The sequence below is a fragment of the Diadema antillarum genome, unplaced genomic scaffold (assembly GCF_040938485.1).
Source record: "Diadema antillarum isolate AM-2024a unplaced genomic scaffold, OU_Dant_1.0 scf00000170, whole genome shotgun sequence".
Taxonomy (NCBI): Eukaryota; Metazoa; Echinodermata; class Echinoidea; order Diadematoida; family Diadematidae; genus Diadema; species Diadema antillarum.
The window spans coordinates 4,128,878-4,151,741 of NW_027271059.1; the positions used below are offsets into that span (position 1 = coordinate 4,128,878).

General features: G+C 37.9%; 1 protein-coding gene across 1 annotated transcript; it reads right to left on the minus strand.

The window, feature by feature from the left end:
* Nucleotides 1-4,550: 4,550 nt before the first annotated feature.
* On the minus strand, nt 4,551-14,825 carry LOC139722715 (methyltransferase-like protein 27). Its single transcript, XM_071634005.1, has 5 exons — nt 14,709-14,825; nt 13,636-13,758; nt 10,328-10,406; nt 9,391-9,483; nt 4,551-4,738 (listed from the first exon to the last, which is right to left on the minus strand). Exons 1-5 carry the CDS (start codon nt 14,823-14,825, stop codon nt 4,551-4,553), a joined length of 600 nt encoding a protein of 199 aa, XP_071490106.1.
* Nucleotides 14,826-22,864: the final 8,039 nt, after the last annotated feature.

Genomic DNA, 22,864 nt, shown 5'->3' on the forward strand with positions numbered 1-22,864 from the left:
TTTAGTGAGCAATTATCAGCCAGTTATCACCATTTCATTTCATTCTTGCAAGCTGGATGTGGACATTGCTGCATACACCGTGCAAGTCTGATTTTGCCAAGAAAGAACTTGGAATCTGGGCACAGATGGCAAACTGAAAAATTCATTAGTTCTCCACAAAAGTGCTGCAGTATATTCAGGAGTTGTACCATTTTGCTTTGCCTCTGTTCCTCTACATGTATATATGTGTTGTGATTACATTAACAGAATGTTTTGGCATTTTTTCCCCAATGGCTCCAAGTAAGATTTCTCTCTCATCTTGAAAGGACACCAACACATTCTAGATTAGGGCACACGAGTATCAGAGCTTTGGCGTAGGGATTCCTATACCTCAACTATATTTGAAAGGTAAATATTGAATGAACTATTGCATTTGCGTATACCGATTGGAATCCTTTGGTACAAATTTTAGAGAATCATGCTCTTTCCATGAAGTGTATGGCGTGAAAAGATTGTTGTAGTCAACCATACAATCATACTGACCCCGTAGCTTATTGATTGCCGGAAGGTTGGTTCCCATTTAGCACAAATCGACTATGGAAATTTGATGCTGCATAATTCTTTTTTGCCATGTGTACATATTGTGTTGGGTATTCGATCATTGTACCACTGGTATTTACCTTTGCAATTCAATGTGTGTGATTTTATATTTTGCATTCCTTAAAACTGAAGTTACATGTATCTGTAACTACCAGATAGCATGTTTGCCCCCCCCCCACACACACACATACACACATACACACACACACACATATGAGAAACTTATAAATGTTCACTGGCTTCTAAGTAGTGAAATTCTTCAGTATGTACAGGTGGAAGGAGTACTGTAACAGTAGTTTGTCTCTTGATTTTTCAGAGAGAAAAGAAAATCCATGCATTTAGAATAATCTAGTAAAGTGGCATATTATGAAGATTTTTTTTTTAATTTTAGAATTCATATACAAGAAACACAAAATAAATGAATTCATCCTTTTCCACTATTAAAGTTTTTTTTTTTCCTTTTTGTTTGTGTTTAGTGTTAAAATCATACAAGTGTGAACTTACTATATACTATACGTACTTGGTACATGTACACTGGAACATGACACACTGTTCATGTCATCAAACTAGTGTAAGTTGAATTGCTTGGACAAAATAATGTTCATGTACATGAACTCATGGCAAAATTGACTTGTTTAAATCCATTATTCATTTGTTTTGTAGGAGTCACTTCATACATGTATGATTCTTTTCGTTGAGTGTTTCATGTAGATTTTTTTTGACCAATGTTGACTATACTTGTGGTGTGCTGAAATACGGAGCATCTGTTGAACACTTCAAGACGTAAGGGAATGAGTGGCTGGAACACTTTTGGTCTGTATACTGTGTTGTCATGGTAACAATTTGATTAGATGTTAACATATTTGTAACCTGATATGAGATGATGACATTGATTTGATGTCTTCAATGCTGTGTGATTTCTTGCTATGTCCAACGTCGTCAGTCACCTTGAATGTCAACACTCGATTTTTTTTTTTCTGGTGGACAGAACTGAGTATGAAATTTTGTTGTGTTTTAATCAATTTTCAGCAGAATCTGTAATTGATCAGGAAAAACGGTCGAAGCCTGTTGAGATCAGTATTTGAACAAATCTGTCTGAATGGGGAATTGCAGATGAAATTTGGATGCAGTAAGGACTCACTGAAATCAAATTGGGTGTGTTAAACCAAGCAGTAGACTATGTAATTTCATGATGAGAAGATATATACCATGAAGACTTGGACCACATATCTGAAAAGTTATGTCTCGTGTGGTATCAAGGAAGATCTGTAGATAAACCTAGAATTTTAGCAAAAAGCATCAATTCTGAGATTTAAATGACTGGTGTGTGAAAATGAAAGAGGTTATATACATTGTATATCAGTAGGTAGTGAGTATTTAGCCTCTTTGGTAAGTACCAAGAAATGAAGCAAGGAAGAAGAGAACCGCAGAAGTGACTTTGTGCAATTTTCATGACAGATGAATATTTGCTACAAGTTACCAGCATGTAGTGAACCCTTTTACTGACGATGAGGTTGCACATTTGTTTTAGCGAAGAACATTTAGGAACATAGTATTTGTGCATCACAATGTGGATATTCCTTCTGCAATCCTAAGGCCAATCTCGGGATGATCGATTAAAACTATACAGTGAAATGCGAAATTGCGATGAATGACAATTTTCCAATGACAAGTTTCACGTTACATACGGGTACATTATACTGTATATATTGCAGTGTTCACGGATATTACTATGATGCTTGTCTTTTTTGTGTGATACATTGTGGTGAATTTCCAGCATTTACCAGCAGAATTGATTGTCACTCATGAGTTAAAATTGAAATTAATACATGTATTAGTCTTCTTTTTTCTAATAAAAAAAAAGAGAAAGTGTGGAGTCTTCCCTTTTGTGTGCTATGACTACTTTAAATCGTCTGCGCCAGCCATTACTTTGTATGAGTTTGATGTGCCACTAGAGGTGACAGTTGAAGTCAAGTTATACAGTACGACATGGCGGAGAAAAGTGACAAAAACCAGTTCAACGCAAGAACAGCGATAAACAGTGCGTGAGGCATTATACTGTGCGGTTGTACAAACTGTAGGCTACGTGTATATCCAACAAGTCTCCATTTTTTAGTATGACGTGTGTTTGCAATGTACGGTGAATATTGGTTTGCGATATATTATATCCACGTTGTTTACTTCATTTCCAACAAAAATGCAATTGCAATAAAACATTTGGATACGCATAATGACACAAAACCAGTGCAACAATGTAATCAAGGAAAGTACTGTGAACTGAAATACAAGTGTACAATAAATGTTGTGACTTTTATGACAAATACTGAATCTAAATTGTTGGAAATGGAGGGGACTGCAAAAGAACAGGGCTTGTAGTTTGCAGTCTCCTTTATTTAGCTAATTGATAAACTAGCAAAACTAGACATATTGCCCTAGGAAAAAAAGAAAAGAAAGACAAAAAGAAATACACACAATCACACTCAAACCAATACAAATCATCACCAGCCAGCCTCTATTCTAAAGTAATATATGTGAGAAAGGCACGGTGAAAACTTTCACCCTAAAATCAACCTGGATGAGTGATAATTGTTCATTTTGTAAAAACAAAACTTAAACATTGTGTCATATTGGCACGAGGGCATTCCCTTGTCAGTTGATTAGATACACGTATCATTCCGTAACCTTCGATTATTAAAATATCTACACAAAGCATAATACCCAATAGAATTTTCCAAGAAACCAGCATTGTCATATTAAAGGAGAACGTTAAATCTTGTTGTGCGAAGAAATAATAACACAGCACAGGGAGGATGCGAGAAACCTGTGCAAGGAACATGATAATAACGGGAAGTATTGTAATATCTGTACACTAGAATGATAAAGAGAACGAACAAAATTGAAGTGTAGGCAGGCACTGGAGTGAGAGAGAAGGTTGAGGGATGGAAGTATATGGTGTACAAACATACATACAGTAGTTTGAATTGACAAATTTTCATTAAATTTGTATCATCGAAGCTGAAATGACTAACAAATTCTATATTCTGCATTGTCAAAATTATACATCCATGACACAGTTCGTGGATACATCCGAGAGCAGTTTTTTTAAAACTTCCCTTTGCTTGTATAATTAGCGCACATCTGCTAAATTCGCAATGAAACGTGACCACCTTTGAGATTTCTGCATTATTGCTGATTTCAACAATTGACATATCTATCAGATTCATATTGAAAGCATGTCACAGCTGTGTTGGGAAATGAGAGAGTCGGAACGATTGTGGGAGATGGGGGGAAAGAGAAATTGAAAGGCAGAAAGAGGGAGAAAGAAAGCTGAGGATGGCATAAAGACATTACAGTATAGAAGTTAGGAAATGTCTGATCGCAGTGGCGGATCCAGGGAGGACCGCAACCGGCGCACGCCCCCTTTTTTTGTTGAAACAAAAGAAATAAAAAGGAAAAAATGGGGGGGGGGGGGAGGGGTGCATGCGCCCCCCTTTAATTTTGTAAACGCGCCTCCTCTTTACGGAATTCCTGGATCCGCCCCTGGATCGAAAGAGGGGCGAGAGAGAACGGCATAAACTTTCAAGGAGTAAGCCTGCGCCATTACAATAATGATAACAATGATGATGATAATAAGAATGTTATACTAGTGGTAATGATAATAATAATGATAATAATAATAATAATGATAATAACAATAATAATAATGATAATAATAATAATAATGATAATGATAATAATACAGTGTACTATAATAATGAAAATAGGAATAAAATAAAATAACAGAAACAAAAAGATAATAAAAGTAATAACATATAGGGTACTTCTAATGTGCCAATTTCACATGACTCAACAAAATGTACCATGAAAATGAATAGGCCTATACACAGAGTGACAGAAGTGATTTACAGTAGGCCTATTAAAGCATGGTGTGATCATATCGGCATATTTGATGACGTCATCACATTCTGCAGCTAGCGTTTCCGGAATGTGATTATCAGGGCTTCAACGATCGGATTTTCGTAATAATTCGCTTCCTCAACGTCGATCAGGTCCCATTCGCCTCTTTCCACGTACTCGTTGAGCCACTCCTTGATTTTGTAATCCCCCGTATCGACGGCATGGTACACCTTCTTTCGTACGGCCGCTATGAGTAAGGCACCTGTAACAATGTGAGGTTTTTTTTTTGCGAACGCAAAGACAGTGCGAATAGCTTTACGTAATACAGTGCATTCCCGTTACAACGAACACGACATTATAACGAAATATCGTTGTAACGAAGTAAAATTTCTGGTCTCAAAATTATTGCCATTAAAGTCTATGGTTAAAAAAAAAATCGCTTATAACGAACACGGTTATAGCGAAATTTTCTTTATAACGAAGTCTTTTCCGAGCACAACAGAAAAACAAAAGAAAATGTCCTCCGTCATATCATAACGAAATGCGGATCGCTTTCGTAAATACGAAGCGGGACAACCATTTTTAGCGCCTCTGCATGGGCGAACGCTTCAATCACTGTGTGTTCGCTCCGTGTGTCACGCAGTTTTTGGAGGAACTTTCGTTATTGTAATACAGTATATACAATAATCTGAAATTGAATACGGTTCGGTAGTTGTTCCTAAGGTTCTTATTAAAAAACACACAGATTCTGATACACCTAAATGTCCGATAGTTCGGAAATGAAATAGGGTTTGTTATTACGAACATTTTGGCGTTATTCCAAAGGTTCGTTATAAATTAGGTTCGTCAATCCGACAATGAAATAGGGTTCTTATAGATAACGACGTATCGTTAATCTGAAAATGATTCCAAAAAAAAAAAACATCCAAAAATTCCAAACGTTCATTGATCGGAATTTAAAAAAAAAAAGTTTCATTAATCCAAAAGTGAAAAAAAGTGACTCCACTAATAAAACTCAGGAATTGCAAACCTTATAAACGTCTTTAAAAGATAACCAAACTTTCGAAATAACTAACCTTTCTCATTTTTGTGATTAACAAACCTTCTTCGGAATAACGAACCTTATTCCATTTTCGGATTAAAAACTTTCGGAACAGTGAACCTTTATCATTTTATGATTTACAAACCTTCGGAATGACGAACCTCATTTCTTTTTCCGATCGACGAATCATCGTAAAGGCGGGGTAAAAGCGAACAATATATTAAAATCTAAATTATGAATTTTCGGAATAACGAATCTTCGGAAGAGCGAAGCTTCAAAATAAACAAACCTACGGAATCCCGGGAATGGCGAAACTTCGGAATAAAAGAAAGAAACGAACCTTTGGCGTAGCGAATTGTAACCGAATTTTTAACCGTCATTTTCTATACATGTGTGACAATACAATCAACTTTATATGCTCTCTTTTAAATGTAATTTTCAATGAAATTAAAAAGGTAACATCCCATTTCACACAGCTTTCCAGTGTATGATGAGTATTCAACAAGCAGTATATATTATGATATATGCGAGGCTTCCTTGTTTTCGTTATTATATTGTAGTTCGGTTATAACGAAATTTCGTTATAACGAAAGAAAACTTCCGGTCCCGAGCATTTCGTTATAACGGGAGTGCACTGTACTAAACACTTAACAAAAAGTAAGTTCCCTCTAAAACAAACATCTATATTTTATGAATCAGGAACCTTTGAGGAAAATAAATCTGAATACAGGATCATGTAGCTGTATTTCTCGGCTACCTTTCATGTGAAATTCAGTGGATATCACTTGGTCACGCTTGACTGAGCATGACTTAAAGTTTGATTTGGTGATATCGGAACAAATTTCAATTTTCCAGGATTAAAAAGGCAGCGTGCAAAAAAAGGCAGCGCGCAAAATTATCACAATTCTCACTGCACAATTTAAATTATTTTTCTTTGTTTTTAATGTGCTCATTCAACCGTAAAATTACGTGAATTGTGTGTAAAAACTGTTCAACACACGAATTCAATCTCAATTGATAGAAATTACCACGAGAAACATGTCAAATCGGCCATTTTGGTAATTCTCACCTCGTGTTCACTCAACCGTGAAATTTTGTGCACAAGTCACATGGTACGATAAGAAGCACATGAATTATACGTTGCATGCCTTCTTATCGTGGAAAATTGAAATTAGTTCCAATATCACCAAATCAAAATTGCAAAATTGGGCTTGTGAACTTCAAAAAGTGACCATTTTGACTTTAAGTCATGCTCATTCAAGCGTGACTAAGTGATATCCACTGAATTTCACATGAAACGTAGCCGAGAAATGCAGCTACATGATCCTGTATTCAGATTTCCTCAGAGGTTCCCGATTCATAAATTACAGAGGTTTGTTTTAGGGGGAAGTTACTTTTTGTTTAGTGTTTGTTTAGTGTTTTAGTATTTGATTGTAAAGGTGTACAATCATCTAACCAATTATCTCGTATGTATGGTATATCAAAGTTAGAAACTACGATTGAATCTTACTTCTTTCTCACTCAGTATATTTTTCTTCATAGAGCCGCTGCCTATATCTAACAACAAAGTGTTCTCCGCCAAACCTTTATTTTGCACCTGCATTAGAAGTAGTTATGAATTTTAGCGTCATGTACAAAGTGGAATCTCCTCCCCCTCTAAAAAAGAAAAAAAAAAAGAAAAAGAAGAAAGTGCAGAATGACTTTCTTCAAACATAATATAGGGCGTAAAAGTTTTTTGTAACCTGTAACTCTGTAGTCTCACCCGGATGTATATGAAGGTGAACTTGTTTCATTTTCTCCCACTGATAGGAAGAACGAGGAAATAACCGTCATGACAAACAATAGAAAATGCAATTGAAATCTTGCAATTTTCTGCCGTTTCATGGTCATCGAGTCAGTATTATGTCTTAATCATGGTCATGTGTTTGTCTGATCAACTCTTGCGGAAAGAGTAATTCGTGAAAAAAAGTTTTTTTTTTGCAAAAACTTCGAATCTTCACCCATTTTCATACAGCAAAGTTACTCCGAAAATTAAAAGAAAGTACATTTGGACATGCATACTAACGAACCTTCGGAATTACGAGCCGTATTTCGGCTTCGGATTAACAAACCTTCGGAATAATGAACCTTGTTTCTTTCTTCTTTTTATTTGTTCAACAAATTAAGGATTCTTTTTATTTGTTCAACGGATTAAGGATTCTTCGGAATTTGCTGTAATCCTCGAGATACGTGTGTGTGTGTGTGTGTGTGTGTGTTTTCCAAATCAAGTAGAAGCTCTTGGAGGCTTCATCTTGGATATGATGTAAGACATGATTTGAAATATCCACGTATCTTTAAAACCCGTAAACTGCTGAAGACCACGTCAGTGGCCCCGAGTTACATTTTTTTTTCATTTATTAAAGTATTTAAGTGAAAACTTATGCTATTTCACTGAAACACATTTAGTTTTAACAAACCTAAGCAGAAAAAAAAGTTTTATCGCAAAAAGTAAAATCGTATAGCCAAAAAAAGTCAAAACATGCGTTTTTGAACAGAGTACCATAGTAAAATCAATATATGGGACTACACGGACATTGATTACATGACTCACAATCATGCAAATATATCAGCAGTAAAAAGAGATAAACACCGAATTTCTTGTATTAGTGTCCTAACATACCAATGTAAAATTAAGTTTAAAAATTAATTATTAATCAAAAATTAAACATTAATTAAAATTAGGTACAAAATTTGGAAAACGATCAGGAAATTTTGAAATATGTCATATTTTTTCGTATTTCTTCTCACAATTATGGTATTTTTCAATACAAAAATTGGTTTTACAGGCATAAAATGTGAAAATTATATTTGAAATTTAATTGAAAAAAAATCTTTTTTAGTTCAAATTTTTATTTTTGATCTTTCCTCTTCAAAACAACATATGACATCACATAAAAACTCTAGAAATATAATATTTTTCAGTAATCTCCATAATATGTGTATGGCCCTAAAACTAAGAATGGCCAAAAAAAAGAAAAAAATACCCTCAGCAGTTTACGGGTTTTAAGCAAAGATATGCCTGCTTCTGACAACAAATTTGGACACACAGGATACCTCACATGAAATAATAAATACACAGTGCACTCCCGTCATATAACGAACACGGTTATAACGAAATTCCGGTTACAACGAAGCAAAAATTCAGGCCGAAACATTTTCGCTCTATATTTCCAATCATTTATTTGTTCGGTTGTTACAAAGTATAACGAAATAAAACTGATGGTCCTGAGGACTTCGTTATAACGGGAGTCCACTATATAGAACAAAAAAAACCTTAAATTTGTCGAGATTTATAGAGAAACGTAGTTTCAGTCATGCACTCATGATAGTGCAGTCCGAGTATGTAGGCCTATACAGTATGTCCGAAACAAAAATACAATAAGATTTTCGCATTGATAACACCCAATATGATTAAACTGTCTAAATGCTACTTCAGGGTCTCAAAATATAATATCTTAGCTCTATTTTGCAGAAAACCCCAGTTAGTTTGGTTAAGCGGTCAGAGAGAAATGTGGATTGTTGTATTAAAGCATGTCATGAGTCTGATTCTTCCAAGTGTAACACTTTGATGCTCTTGTGTGTGAATACAATAGACAAAAACTTGGGGGGAAGAGTTTTCTGACATCCCTCTACAAAATTCCTCATATCTCTTTGACCGTTAAAGCAATCGAATGGGGTTTTCTGTAAGATGTGGGCAATGATTTTGTTAGTTTCGTACCCAGAATTTGTATTTTGATTGATGAACTAATTTTAAAGATATCATTGCGGAGGGTCCCGTTGTTGTTGTTGTTGGGGTTTTTTTCGGGGGGGGGGGGGGCATACGGTATACTAACCTTTCCCGAGGACGCGATTGATCTCGGGAATGCCAGATCGGTCCACGCACTGGGGTGCAAAGATCCCGACAGCCGCCACTATGCCAAAATATCCTGGAGGAATAAATGACGAATGTAATACGAAAAGAAGTAATCAGAATATCACACCACCCCCCTCCATCTGTTATGTATCCTTCTGAGATCTGTTTTACACATCTTTAGAAGATTGGACAACATTTCGTCAGAGCTGGAGAGACAAAACCTAGATATGTTTTCTCCCATCCCCATATGGCACTATAGTAACTCTTCTCTTTTTTTCAAAACTTTTTCATTTGTGGTCATCATAGTTGTTGTTTGTTATTGTCTTTGAGTCAATCTTTTTTTTTTTCTCGCTCTCTCGTTTACAAGCAACACTGAAATAGAATGTGCATGATTTTATACGTACAGCTTATTTTGATCATACATCGTTCATTCTATTTTTTATAGATAGCAGCGGAAAACACCAATTCATGTAGGCCTACCTTAAAGTTATGGTCCGAAAACGTGTGCTCCTCTTGTTATTATTTTACATTGTTCTTTATTATTATTATTATAATAATTATTATTATTATTATTATTATTATTATTATCATTATTATTATCATTGCATACCCTATATTATTTATGGTCGTTATTATACAGCATACAAGGGTGAACTTTTTGATAAATGGGCAACTTATTTTAACATAACGTATATACTTTTCTCTGGCTAATATTTGTTGTACTGACATGAACTCATGGAGCAGATTGGTTTTTTTTTACATGTTTGTTTCTTCCTCTTGTTTTTTCTATCAATTTCAATACGCGTGTCGACGGAGAATCATTTACAAAATGTGAAACTTCAAGCATTACTTGCATACCGTCATCAAAGGGCATGCGCGAATTTTCTTCCAAATAGCAGACTTGCAGTTGCTTGTACGAGCCTTCTCCCGGCACTTTGCCGCCAACGCCTCATTCCCGTCCACCGCATACATATTGGTGTAGCCCAGAGATGCGAGCTGGATGATATAAACAGATTGATTGTTGTAGCTCGTTTAATTGCACAAAATACAACTCTAAAATTGAAGGAAACATATGACGTTTTAATATGTTTCTTTATTCACTATACGTTCTACATCAACATCAACATGAAATCGTACTTCAAGAGATGTGCTAAAGTTGTTGCGTGGGCTAAGAAAAATATGCTAAAAGTCATCGCCCGAAAGACAGAGTTTTTGCATTTTTCATCAAGTTTCGATCCATCCACTTGTCCGAATCCCTGTATTTGTCGATGGTTTCACGGTGAATGAAACATACATAGCACGAAACATATGTGTTCACATGGATCAGCACCTACAACTGAAAGATCATGTGAAAAAAGTATGTTGCTTATCTATGTTACTCTTTAAAAGAAAGTGACATAGATTCGCATTTTTAAGTAAAAAAAAACTACAGAGAAATTTACACATCATTTTGTTTCATATAGAATAGATTCATGTAACGCTCTCGAAAATTGCAGATAGTCCCAAAATAGTGCTGCTCGACCGATGGAACGTGCAAAAGGTCGGGATCCCATTACGTCCATGTTGAATCGCCTGCATTTTGTTCCCCGCATAGGTAATATTTTTCATTATGCGCTATATAAGATATACTATCATTATTATGATTATTGTCATTTTTCTATTATTATTGTTATTATTATTATTATTACACCAATGCTTCTCAACCTTTTTTTTCAATCTGAGCCCCACTGTGGCTCCAATGATTTTTTTTCGAGGCCCAGTTAGAAAGACTAGAAATATATATATATATATATATATATATATATATATATATATATATATAATGTTTTAGCCGACTTACGGCCCTCCTGTAAAGAAGTGGGACTCTGTATATACACGATGCTAATGTCTTGGACTATAGACCCTGGTTTTAACAGATTAAAGACTTTAACTTCGGAGTAGAATTTAATGCACGAATGGGAAATTCAATGCTACACATCGGACGATATAGTTTAGTGCCGTGGGGATTATGAGTTATAAAATTCAGGTCTAGAAATAAAATCCCGATTTTTATAACCTGGCCGACGGAACCGGGCAGGGATGGGGGGGGGGGGGGCGGTGGGGTTGGGGCGGGGGCTTGCCTCTCCCCCCCCCTCCCCTCCCACTCTAATGCATACATAGGAATACATAGGGTGTCACCACTCTCATAACAGGGCCGGCGGAACCGGGCGGGGATGGGGTGGGGGCGGGGGCATGCCTCCCCCCCCCCCCCCACTTTAATACATACCTAGGAATACATAGATTGTCGATCACTGCATTGGAAGCCGACACGAGATAGCCAGACGGATATGGAATATTCAATTTCGTGCGAAGTTTGCCCCGAAAAACTAGAATTATCACTGAAGTTGATTAATACCCCTGCCCCTAGTGTTGCTTTATAGTATGTGATGTCATGAGGGCAATGATGTTAATACAAGTTTGTGCATTTGTCGAATTGGACACAGAATAATCTTAGTTTACTGTACAATTACAGAGTTGACACTGAGCTCCACAAGGTTTGGGTAAAAGTGTGGTTACCATGGCAATGTATTGTCTGATACAAACACAAGGGACATTTTGCATAACTACACTTAAAAACCATCATATACATCAAATTTGACCTTCACAGCTTGAATTGTTTATTTTGATACAAAAATGAGTGGTTACCATGGCAACGCATTTTCCTTAAACTAACACATTGGTGTCTTGCAAAGCTACACTTCCAGATCATGATACATACCAAATTTGACTTAAATTGCTTGAATGATGGAAAAGTTATTCGATCTGCAAGGTTTTGGTAAAATTGTGGTTACCATGGCAACGGTTTGTGTCACAAACACATCACAAACATAAAAATTATGTGTTCCACATTTATACGTCAAGGCCATAATGCCTACCAAATTTGGTTTCAATTGCTTGAAAACTGTGGAAGAAGTTCACTCCACAGGATTTAAAAAAAAAGCGGTTACCATGGCAACGCATTGTCCGATACAAATACAAAGGACATTTTACAAAACTACACTTAAAGAGCATCATGCACACCGAATTTCACCTTTATAGATTAAATGGTTCAATTTGATACAAAGATGAGTGGTTACCATGGCAACACATTTTTCATTGGTGTCTTGCATGACTACACCTCCCCATCATCATACATACTAAATTTGACCTTTTATTGCTTGAATAGTGTGGAAGTTATTCAATTCACAAGGTTTTGGTATGATTATGGTTACCATGACAACGCTTTGTCCGACAAACACAAAAATTATGTCTTCCACATCTATGCCTCAAGGCCATTATGCCTACCAAATTTGATTTCAACTGCTTCCAAACTGTGGAAGTTGTTCACTCCACAAGATTTCGAAGAAAACATGCGGTTACCATGACAACGCTTTGTCAAGTAAAAACACAAAGAGTGTCTTGCATAACTACACCTATAGATCATCATAGATACCAATTTTGACATTGATTGCTTAAATACTATGGAAGTCATTCAATCCACAAGGTTTTGGTAAAATTATGGTTACCATGGCAACGCATAGTCCGACAAACACAAAAACAAAATGTCTTGCACATCTATACCTCAATATCATCATTTTCCCTAAATTTCATTTAAATTTCTTCTAAACTGTAGAAGGAGTTCGCAACGCAAGATTTTGCAAGAGATCGACCGACCGACCGACCGACCAACATCACGATGATTCCTATACCCCCTTCACACTACGCGTGGCGGGGGTAATAAATGCCTATAAAGATGGTCTTAAAAGTCCATGAACTTCAGTGAGCAAGTATACAGATTGTCATGTGATGATACCCGCACCACACTCGACGACAAGACGAAGATTTTAATCTTTAATAATTAGGTAGCCAGTTTACCTGAAGGATCGACACATTAAAGGAAACACAATGGCTCGGCTTACAGGAAGATTTTACCACCGTTTACGAAATTGCTGTTAGAGCCTGATGAGAAACTCCTCCGGTGGTCGTGTGAAAGCTCAAGATTCCCTCATGAATGACCCAAAGTTTAACATGTAATCTTGCGTCCTTGTTTGTTCAGTTTAGGAACAGTATGAAACTACAGCTCTATGCGATGTGGCCCTTACGTAACGAAATTTTATCAAGAGCAAAATGAAGAGAGAACGCAATCCAAGGTTTCCTTTGCCATGGAGGTACTACATCCATGCTTTTACCGAAAAGAAAAAGTTACCTTTTCGCCAAGCAAGCCAGTTCCACATCCGACGTCGAGAATCCGTGTCGCCTTGTCTTTCACTAGGTCCGCAATCTTCGCTGCAACACCATCAGGTAGAGAATAGGAGAGAGTTGCCATGTCCTATATCCAAGTGTCCGCAATTGAGAAAATAAGAGGTTGCTTGGTCCCAATCAAATCTTTTAATTCATTAAAAAGTTTGATTCCTATATCAGGCAAATCATCAACTGGCTAGTTGATGTGGGAATATGAGTCTTCTTAATCTATGAGTAGGCCGGATCATGTTTGAGAATAGAATGTTGACTCATGATGTTGTGCGACGTCACCGAACTATTTTAGAAGTGAAATCTCAAAGCCGGTGGGAGTTTCAGCCTGAACGTATTAGGCCTAAACGTTTGTACCCCTTTCATAAACTCAATAATGCGGATAATATCCGCAACATTTGGTCGTAAAATCGGAGCGGGGAAAGAATAATGCGCTTTATTTCGACCCTTCTATTCTCCGCATAATAGCAGCATCGGGACCAGATTTGGAGTTTATGAACGCAAACCCAAATAATGCGGATAATTTGCCGGGGGTGCGGTCAAACGTCACCTGTCTTTCCCGCAAGAGGGACGTGTGCAGTCACCATGACGATTTAAATCCGCCTTTTTCAGGACGGGTGCTCGTAAAAATAATGCGGATAATTTTCAGAGTTTGTGAACGCATTTTTTATTGAATTGTCCGCATTATTCTTATGCGGATAATTGGAGGATGAGTTTATGAAAGGGGTATTAGTGTCACTTGTAAAGGAATTAAAGTATCAAATCAACTCTCTAATAGAGACCAATCATTATAGCCGCGTCACTTTGGTGATACACACACTGTATTTCATGTTTGATAATCGCGCAACATTAGCCACATAATTTTTCTCCTTGTGAATATAAAGACTTTTTTTTGTGATCATTGTTTCAAACCCAAGTCGCTTTGTGTAAATCTGCGTGTAGCATCGCAATTTCAGTGCATTTAGTGTGAAAATACATAAATAAATGTAAAGTATCACTGACTGACTGGGGACGTCGAGATTACATTACCGTGTCGTAATCAGGAGCCCATACGTCGTATTGCTTTGATTTCTCTTCCACCGTGTCAAAGCGTTGCCTGCAAGTAGCGACCCTCTTTAAGGCGTCCAGTGTAGGAGGAGTTGCCATGGTTACGTCCGTACCGTTGAATATTTTGTCCTACCCTATAGTATGTAGAGATGCAGTGTGAACACACATATATACATAAAACGTGCTATTCTTCATATAAATGTTTGTCACGGAGCAGGCTTCCCGAGCTTGGCGCCAATTTGAAGGGAGGATGCCCCATGATGCCCTTGACGTGGAGATACCTGGATTGAGCTCTGTATGATCGATAAATCTCACAACACATTGTAGGAAATGGCAGTCTGTATCTGGAGCTTTTGAACCTTTACTCTTGGCCATCTGGCCTACATTTTTTAACGGGATTTCATTCTAATTCATCGTTAATTTTTGACTTTACCAGAGAGAACAGTCCTATAAAGAACTATGAGGTTGTTCTGGCAAAGACCCGAATACGCAACCCCGAAAATTAATCGACATTAACCCCCCCCCCCCAAAAAAAAAAGGAAATGGAATTATACTCATAACAAGGAAAATGGCATCTACAATGGATATGACGCACTAAAAATGTTAAAGAACAATGCAGATGTTATGTATAGGAAAAATAAATTGGTATAGGAGTCAAATTCCCACGCAAAGGATAAACTTAATATACAGTTGATATATGCGTTTGAATATTCTTGTCTATAGGGTGTGTAACCCCATTTGGCAAGAGCAGACAGAAAAAAATGCTTCTTGTTTTGCATAACTCTTTCTGTTTTAAGTCTTCTAAAGGGGTTTACATCTGACACTAGATTTTTTTCATTTTATTCACTATCTATCTGATAGGTATACAGTAAGCATTCGTTCTGACGTTATTTTCATTTCTTCCATTCCATAAGTTATGAAAAAGTCATATGTTGAATATTTGCAACTATAGCAACGTGGCAAAGGTATCTAAAAGACAATATATATCTCAGGGTTTGACAATGTCTTTCTCTGAGGTGGACCACCTGGGCCACTTAAGTCTTCAAATCTGAAATTTTGGTGCCCCGAAAAAGAAAGGTATAGTTGTGATAGTGGCCTATAATACACGGAAACAAAATCAATTTTTAATCTAAAGTGCCAGTAAAGTGCCCAATAGGGCCAGCAATAGATTGCATTTTTGGAACTTTGATGGCCCGACATCAATTTCAGTGGCCCCATCTCGATGCACAGTCAACGTGGGGAAACGAAGTACAAACGAGTTACGCCATTTTGAAAATGTCCCAAATTTTCTAGAGCCTTATTGCCAACAGCGTTTGCGTTTCCCCGAACCGCATTAGAAGCTATTAGAAGCTATAAAGACGTCACATCAGATCTTGTACTAATGTTTCTGGTTTACTTACTTTACTTTACTTTACTTTTACTTTTCCGGAACGATGCTGTAGGTCAAAGCCTGTTCATCGATCAGGATTGCATCCTCGGCCGCTCTTGATCCTTCCAATTAATATAGCCTGGGCTAATCTCAGTCAAACATATATCTTGAAATTAAAAAAAAAATCCATGGGACCTATACACAATCATGGCAGGGAGGGGTGAAAACTGCTTGAGACCAAGGATATACGTAGTAGTTACTCGTAGTCAAATACACAATTCTTCCAATGCTCGTCCAGCTTATTCTTAAAAGCATAAACAGAGCACCGAGACCACATCTTCTGAAAGAGAATTCCACAATATAATCGACCACTCTGTTGGCAAAAAAAAAGTTTTGACCCTCCCATCCAATCTAGCGTACCGTTTTCCAAGAGCTCTTCATTGAGTTCTCCCACCACTGTTACGACTCAACATGTCAGTGTGATAATGACCATGAAAATACTTCTACACATCAATCATGTCCTCTCATTTTCGCCTGTAACAGAGAGATGGTAGGAATAGGTGACGCAAACGATTATACAGTATACGACAAAAATGACTTCATTTCTTGACTCATTTAGTAGCCCTTCTTTGAACACTTTCGGGTCTCCTTAGCTCCCCCAGTTTGAATGGTGACCACAAAGTGTGGTCGTATTCCAAGATAGGTTGTACAATGCCTTTAAACAAGAGTTTTACATTATTCTCAGCCAAATACAAACGACTTTCGAATGATATATTCCTAACAGTTTGTTTGATTTTGCAACAGCTTGTGAAATGTGGTCTTCGAAAGTCAAATGAGAGTCCACTTAAACACCCAGATCTCTCTATAGGCCTACCTCAGTTTCAGCTAAGACGACAGTGTCAGACCCTTTCTTCATTTTTGAATATACTGGGACTCTGGACATGACCGACCAATCTTCACTGCTGTCATAAAAATTAGATTATTATACTTGTACTGATATGTCCAGGTTCTAATCTACAATCAAAAGTGACAGTAAATGTCACTCGAGTAAGTCGGCAGATTTTCACTAGTCCTCTCTCATGTGAGGTTTGCTGAACAATGTTGTTTATCTATTTGATATAAACTTAAATACCATGAATGTTAAAGAATCTGAATGATATCAATGAATATAATATATGTTACTTACGTCTGCCAGTTGTCTGCTACACAAAATATCTGCTCATTGCCACAGGAATGTAGTCAGTGTACATTACAGCCCACCCGCCGCCGCAGTAAGAGAGAAACGGCGGCAGAGAAAACGATGTACGCTCCTAAACCTGTACTACATGTTATGTATCCTCATACCATAACCAGCGATGCATCGACCGCACCCTTTGTATACCAAGGTCGTCTCAGTTTGTGCAGGGAGGTGAGACGTCTCACCTCCCTGGTTTGTAGTTCATTGATAAGTATAATGAAAGAATTCACATCAGACACAACGATATAAAACAACATGTATACACTGAAAACTCAAAATGCACGGTGTTGTGTTACCTCAGAGAATGGACAAATTTACACTTCTATGAATATTATGACAATTCCTACTATTTTGTAGTAATTTTCTATATCACTGATACTCTGAATTCTTATACAGAGCACTCGCTTTTCAAGTCCCTTCAGGTATAAATGGAACTAAGCCAAGAAAGAAAAGGCCTCTGTGTACGGTTTAGCAAGGGATCAGTGAGGCTATGTCTACTTATACTCTTCTGATATAAATAAGAATTATTGTCAGATGATTCAAATTAGAATATTTATGTTTCAGAAGTGTTGTCTTGTCTCCTATGTAAAGGATACGTCCCCTCTCCCATTCTGGACCTACGCCTCAGTATCACTATATTTACCCTTCTAACTTTGTCTATCTATCAGATTCTATCTATCTATCTATCTCTCTTTCTATCTATCGTTCTGTCATTGTATCATTCTATCTATGTATTTACATACGTAAAAACTGCAAAGAGAAATTACCGTTAAAGGGGTATTGCCGTTTTACGAACTTCGACATGGCATGTTCTTCCAAGAAGGCACCAGGAAGCGATGAACTGGAAACCCCTCTGTAGACCAATGGCATTAATCGAGCCACATGCAATAGGAACAGACAACCCCTGTCAGACGAAAACGGTGTTCCACTGAGTTGTACCAGTGGATGGAAACATGCACTCTAAAAAAGATCCGGGTCAGAACTGACCCGGAACTGGGTCCGTTGGGGTCACTCACACACCATTCCGGGTCAAAAATGACTTGGAATTTGGTCATGAAGACCCGGAATGGGGTCAGTCAACTGACCCAATTCATGACTCTGGATGGGGTCATATCTGATCCCATTCCTTGTCATTTCTGACCCGGAAAGGTGTGTGACCCTATTACGGACCCAGTTCTGGGTCAGTTCTGACTCGGATTTTTTTAGAGTGTACGAAGCCGACTGCATCGCTACAACAGAACAACGTAAAAGCAGGGTGAGAAAACTGATATGGAGATATGAATTATATATGATATATGATATATATATATATATATATATATGCCTATACATATGTATATGTAACACCTTTATTATGTAGTTTTGATGTTATTCTTCGATGGCGTACCATAGGCGGTGTTACATTGGTAAAGTTTCTCGACACTCGACGACAGCACACAGAAGAGATCAAGAGACCAGTTCTTATTACAAAGTATACAGGCTCTTTATTTAATCACAGTGGGATATAACACTTAGCAGAGATATATATGAACAGGTACTCCCCATCAAACGGCCATATATCGCCCCTAAAGAGGGATGGCAAGGGAGACCAACGCTTATGTCCTTTACCCGAAGAGGGTGAAAGAGAGAACTCTTGACCAAAAGCACATGGTCACTTTTATAGTACATCTATACTCAAAGGAGGGGCTTAATCTAAATAATATTCAAATATTCAAAACAGAGGGATTCAGATTATAATAAAACAAAGGTGTAGGTTAATAATGACCACTGTCAATCCATGGATCACTGACACCAGTGACTCACATATTACAAGATGGGGATGATGGGGGAGAAACTTAGCACTGGTAGACAATGGGGAGACAGGTTATCCAGAAATGTTTATGGGAGAGGTTAGGCTCCTAGGGAGGTAGGGTGTGTGGACTGACCACAGGATGTGATGACCAGTCGGGTTGGACAAAATTCTGGGAATAACAATGAAGGAGTTTTCCCTCATGTCTGTAGTGGTTGAAGCTCGGGTTTGTAGCAACAACACTCCTACATTTGATGTATTACATTACTTCCATCTTTCAAAATGAAACGTCCTCGTTTCAAGGAGGTTTATTACAATGGGACAAATGACCTAAGAAAACCCAATCGAAAATATTCTCCAGTGAGAAAATGAGAGAGGGAACTGGACACAAAATGTAACTTGTGTAAAACTAGAAAATACTGGAAATACAATAAACAGAATAATAAAGCATAACTAAAGGAATGGTAAAAGTGGAAAGGGGTAGAAGGAAACAAAAGAACATAGAAACATCAAATTCAACATGGTGTTAACATTACTACAAAAATATCAAGTGAAATCATAGTTACAAGGCAATGAGCACATGTGAAAAATCATGAAACATTTTCCTGTTTCCGTGTTGCAATACTGAAAGTTGTAAAACCGAGGCCGAAATCAAAGAATCGCACAAACACTGATTCAAACTATGAGGGGAAAAAATGTGTGCACAATGAATTTAAACGACTAAACAAAAATCAGCTTTATATGAACAATACACAAAACTACAATATTGAACCCATTGATCCAAAACAATTAACTCCATGTGTAATAGGGTGTAACACACAAAAAGGAATTAAAAAATTCGAAGAATTATGGAATGAAAATCCTGAAACCAAGATATTGTTAGCGTAACATTATTTAACTAGAAATGTCGCTATGGCGACTGGTATGCCTCCGCCATAATGCATGATTCTCCTAATAGGTCTAGATAGTACATGTGGACAATGTGTGATTACATTTTCACAAAACTGGCAAAATAATGAAATGACAAGTTTGTCACAAATGTGTTGAATGTTCACCTTCCTTGACCTTGTTTTAATTGGATGAATAGGAGAGCATGTATTTGAGGATTTAAGGACTTTAACTTGACTTTGACCCATTCATACATTTATGCATTCAGTAATTTTCATGGTACCGGTATGAAGAAAAAGTGCAATTTCTGTACTGAATAGTTAATTGTTACCATGTTCATCTGGCCTTTGACCCTAAAATTCATAAGATAATCACGTTCAGGTAGAACATGCATAAATATGCAGTAAGTTCCACGATAAATTGAGCCACTTCCGAGATATGGAGGAAAAAGTTAGTTCAGCACTTTCACTTGATCTTTGACCTTTTGACCTTTGAGGCAAAAAAAAAAGAAAAAGAAAAAAAAAACTCTCCAGAGAATTTCTATTAGGTTACACATGCATACACCAAGTGTAAAAAAAAATAATCCTGCTGGCATTGCATGAACATGAGGGAAATAGTAAAATTTTGAAGTGTTGCACTTGACCTTTGACCCCTGACCTTTGACCCCATGAACCCTACATTCTCTAGATAATCACTGCCAGTCAGTACATGTATATACTATGTTCCATGAAGATACCTCGAACAATTTTCCAATTTACAGAGAAAAAAAAAGAAGTTTTAATACTTTTACTTGACCTTTTGACCTTTGACCTTTGACCTCATGACCCAAACTTTCACCAGAGAATCTAAATTGGGTAATACATGTATACACTAAGTTTCAAGAAAATATCTTCAGGCATTGCATAGATATGGTGGAAATAGTGAAATTTTATGTATTTGACCTTGACCTTTTGACCTTTGACCTTGAGCACGTGCACCCAAAAGTTGATAGGCACAACTTCACCCCCTAATACACATACATGCCAAGTTTCATTAGGATACCTCAACAGGTTTTGATAGTTACCTTGTCCACAAAATTCATTACGGACGGACGGAAAGACGGACGGACGGACGGACGGACGGAAGGACGGACGGACGGACGGACGGACAACCCGAAAACATAATGCCTCCGGCACCACTTCGTGGCGGAGGCATAAAAACACATTCAAACAGATATTAGAAATAGGCCAATCTAGGTATGGCGATAAAGTAATAAGTACTTGTGTGAAAATTGAAATCTCACTGAAATGTGCAGTAATTACAAGTAGTAATTGGGCCACATGGGGCTGTGGATAGACAGAAATATGTTGAAAGTATCATGTGAAATGAAATAGAGAGAGGAGATTCAAAAGCTGAGGAGTCAGAGAACAGGCAGAACAAAGAAAAAATCAAAGCAATAGAAAGTCAATTATTAAAACTTAAACTACATAACACTCGTGTGAGACATGAGCAAGACATCGATGGTTTAAAAGATAATCACACATGAAATTATAGCAAATACGAATGTTAAGGCATTAATCGGTAGGAACTACACTTGTCTATAAACATAGATCATGACCTGCTTTAACCGTCTGATGGTCATGAAAATATACAAAGGAATGGCATTAGGAGGCAATACCTCCTTACTTTGCATTGAGAAATCAGACAACAGAAACATAAGTGAACATAAGACAAATGACGCAATAAACTTCAAAATAGCAACAATCCTTCATTAAGGTTGTCCGAAAGTTAAGTTAACCAAGGCCTAGTGAGAGAAAGAGGTGAAGTCGGAGGAGATGGGGTTACCATAGTAATCGGGAGGGTGTACAATCCGGCCGCTTCGAGTGCGGTTCGGAGGATCATGGTTACGTGCATGAGCATCATGGGATGGTGAGGGAGGAGGGGGAGGCAAGTTGGGGTGACTGGGAGGGGATGCAACAGGTGGGACAGGTGGGGAGGGAGGTGGGACAAGCCATATATTAGTAGAGAGTGATGGTGGGGGTACTGGTGGGGGGAGGGCATCGGGGGAGGGTTGTGGAGTTGTCGGGGATGACAGAGGCAGGGAAGTGTCGAGATAGGGCTTGAGCCGATTATAGTGTATTACTTTCGGCTGTGAAGAAGGGGAGGATGGGTCAATGAGATGGCATTGAATGCCTTTGTCATCTCGTGAGATGAGGGGTAGTTCAGTCAGGTCAGCGGCAATGTGTTCAGAGGGACGAGAAGAGGTAATGGGTTGAAGGGGGGCACGGAGTGCGGGAACGGGATTGCGACGTGCTTGGCACGGCGCACAGCGGAGGCAGAAATCTGTAATGTCTCGGCGCATAGACCGCCAATAGCAAACCTTGTCAGCTTGCTGGATAATTTTAGCAGCACCATAATGTCCAGAAAATGGGGAACCATGCAAAATAGCCAACACATTAGAAACGAGGGAATGCGGTATGACAACCTGACGATCGAGGGAACCATTTGAAGCACGTCTTAATCTACAAAGTAAGCCATCATGGAGCACTAGGCGATCACGTTCTGAGTGAAATTTGCGAAGAGCAGTCTCATAACGAGGGATAGATGATTTTGTGGGGAAATTTCCCAGATCTCACCCAGGACCGAACTTCACGAATGATGGGGTCCTGGTGTTGTGCTTGATGTAATCTGAAACCTTCATTAACTAACAAGAAACAGAGGTCATTACTATCTTCCGGGGTATAGAAATCTGGGTCATGAGTATCACAGGTAGACACAGGTGAAAAAGGAGGGATACTATCACTGTCAGATATTGAAGAAGTGAGGGGAGAAGTAGGAGGGGGTGGAGGATGAGGTTGGGGAGGTGGAGGGGGCGG

What these genes read in the sequence shown, in the direction of transcription:
- LOC139722715 (XM_071634005.1), bottom strand. Translation starts at nt 14,825, where the DNA reads ATGGCAACTCCTCCTACACTGGACGCCTTAAAGAGGGTCGCTACTTGC. An exon ending in GGGCTCCTGATTACGACACG is followed by an intron (nt 13,759 to 14,708) that starts GTAATGTAATCT and finishes ACTTGGATATAG; the next exon opens with GACATGGCAACTCTCTCCTA. An exon ending in AAAGTGCCGGGAGAAGGCTC is followed by an intron (nt 9,484 to 10,327) that starts GTACAAGCAACT and finishes TTATTCCTCCAG; the next exon opens with GATATTTTGGCATAGTGGCG.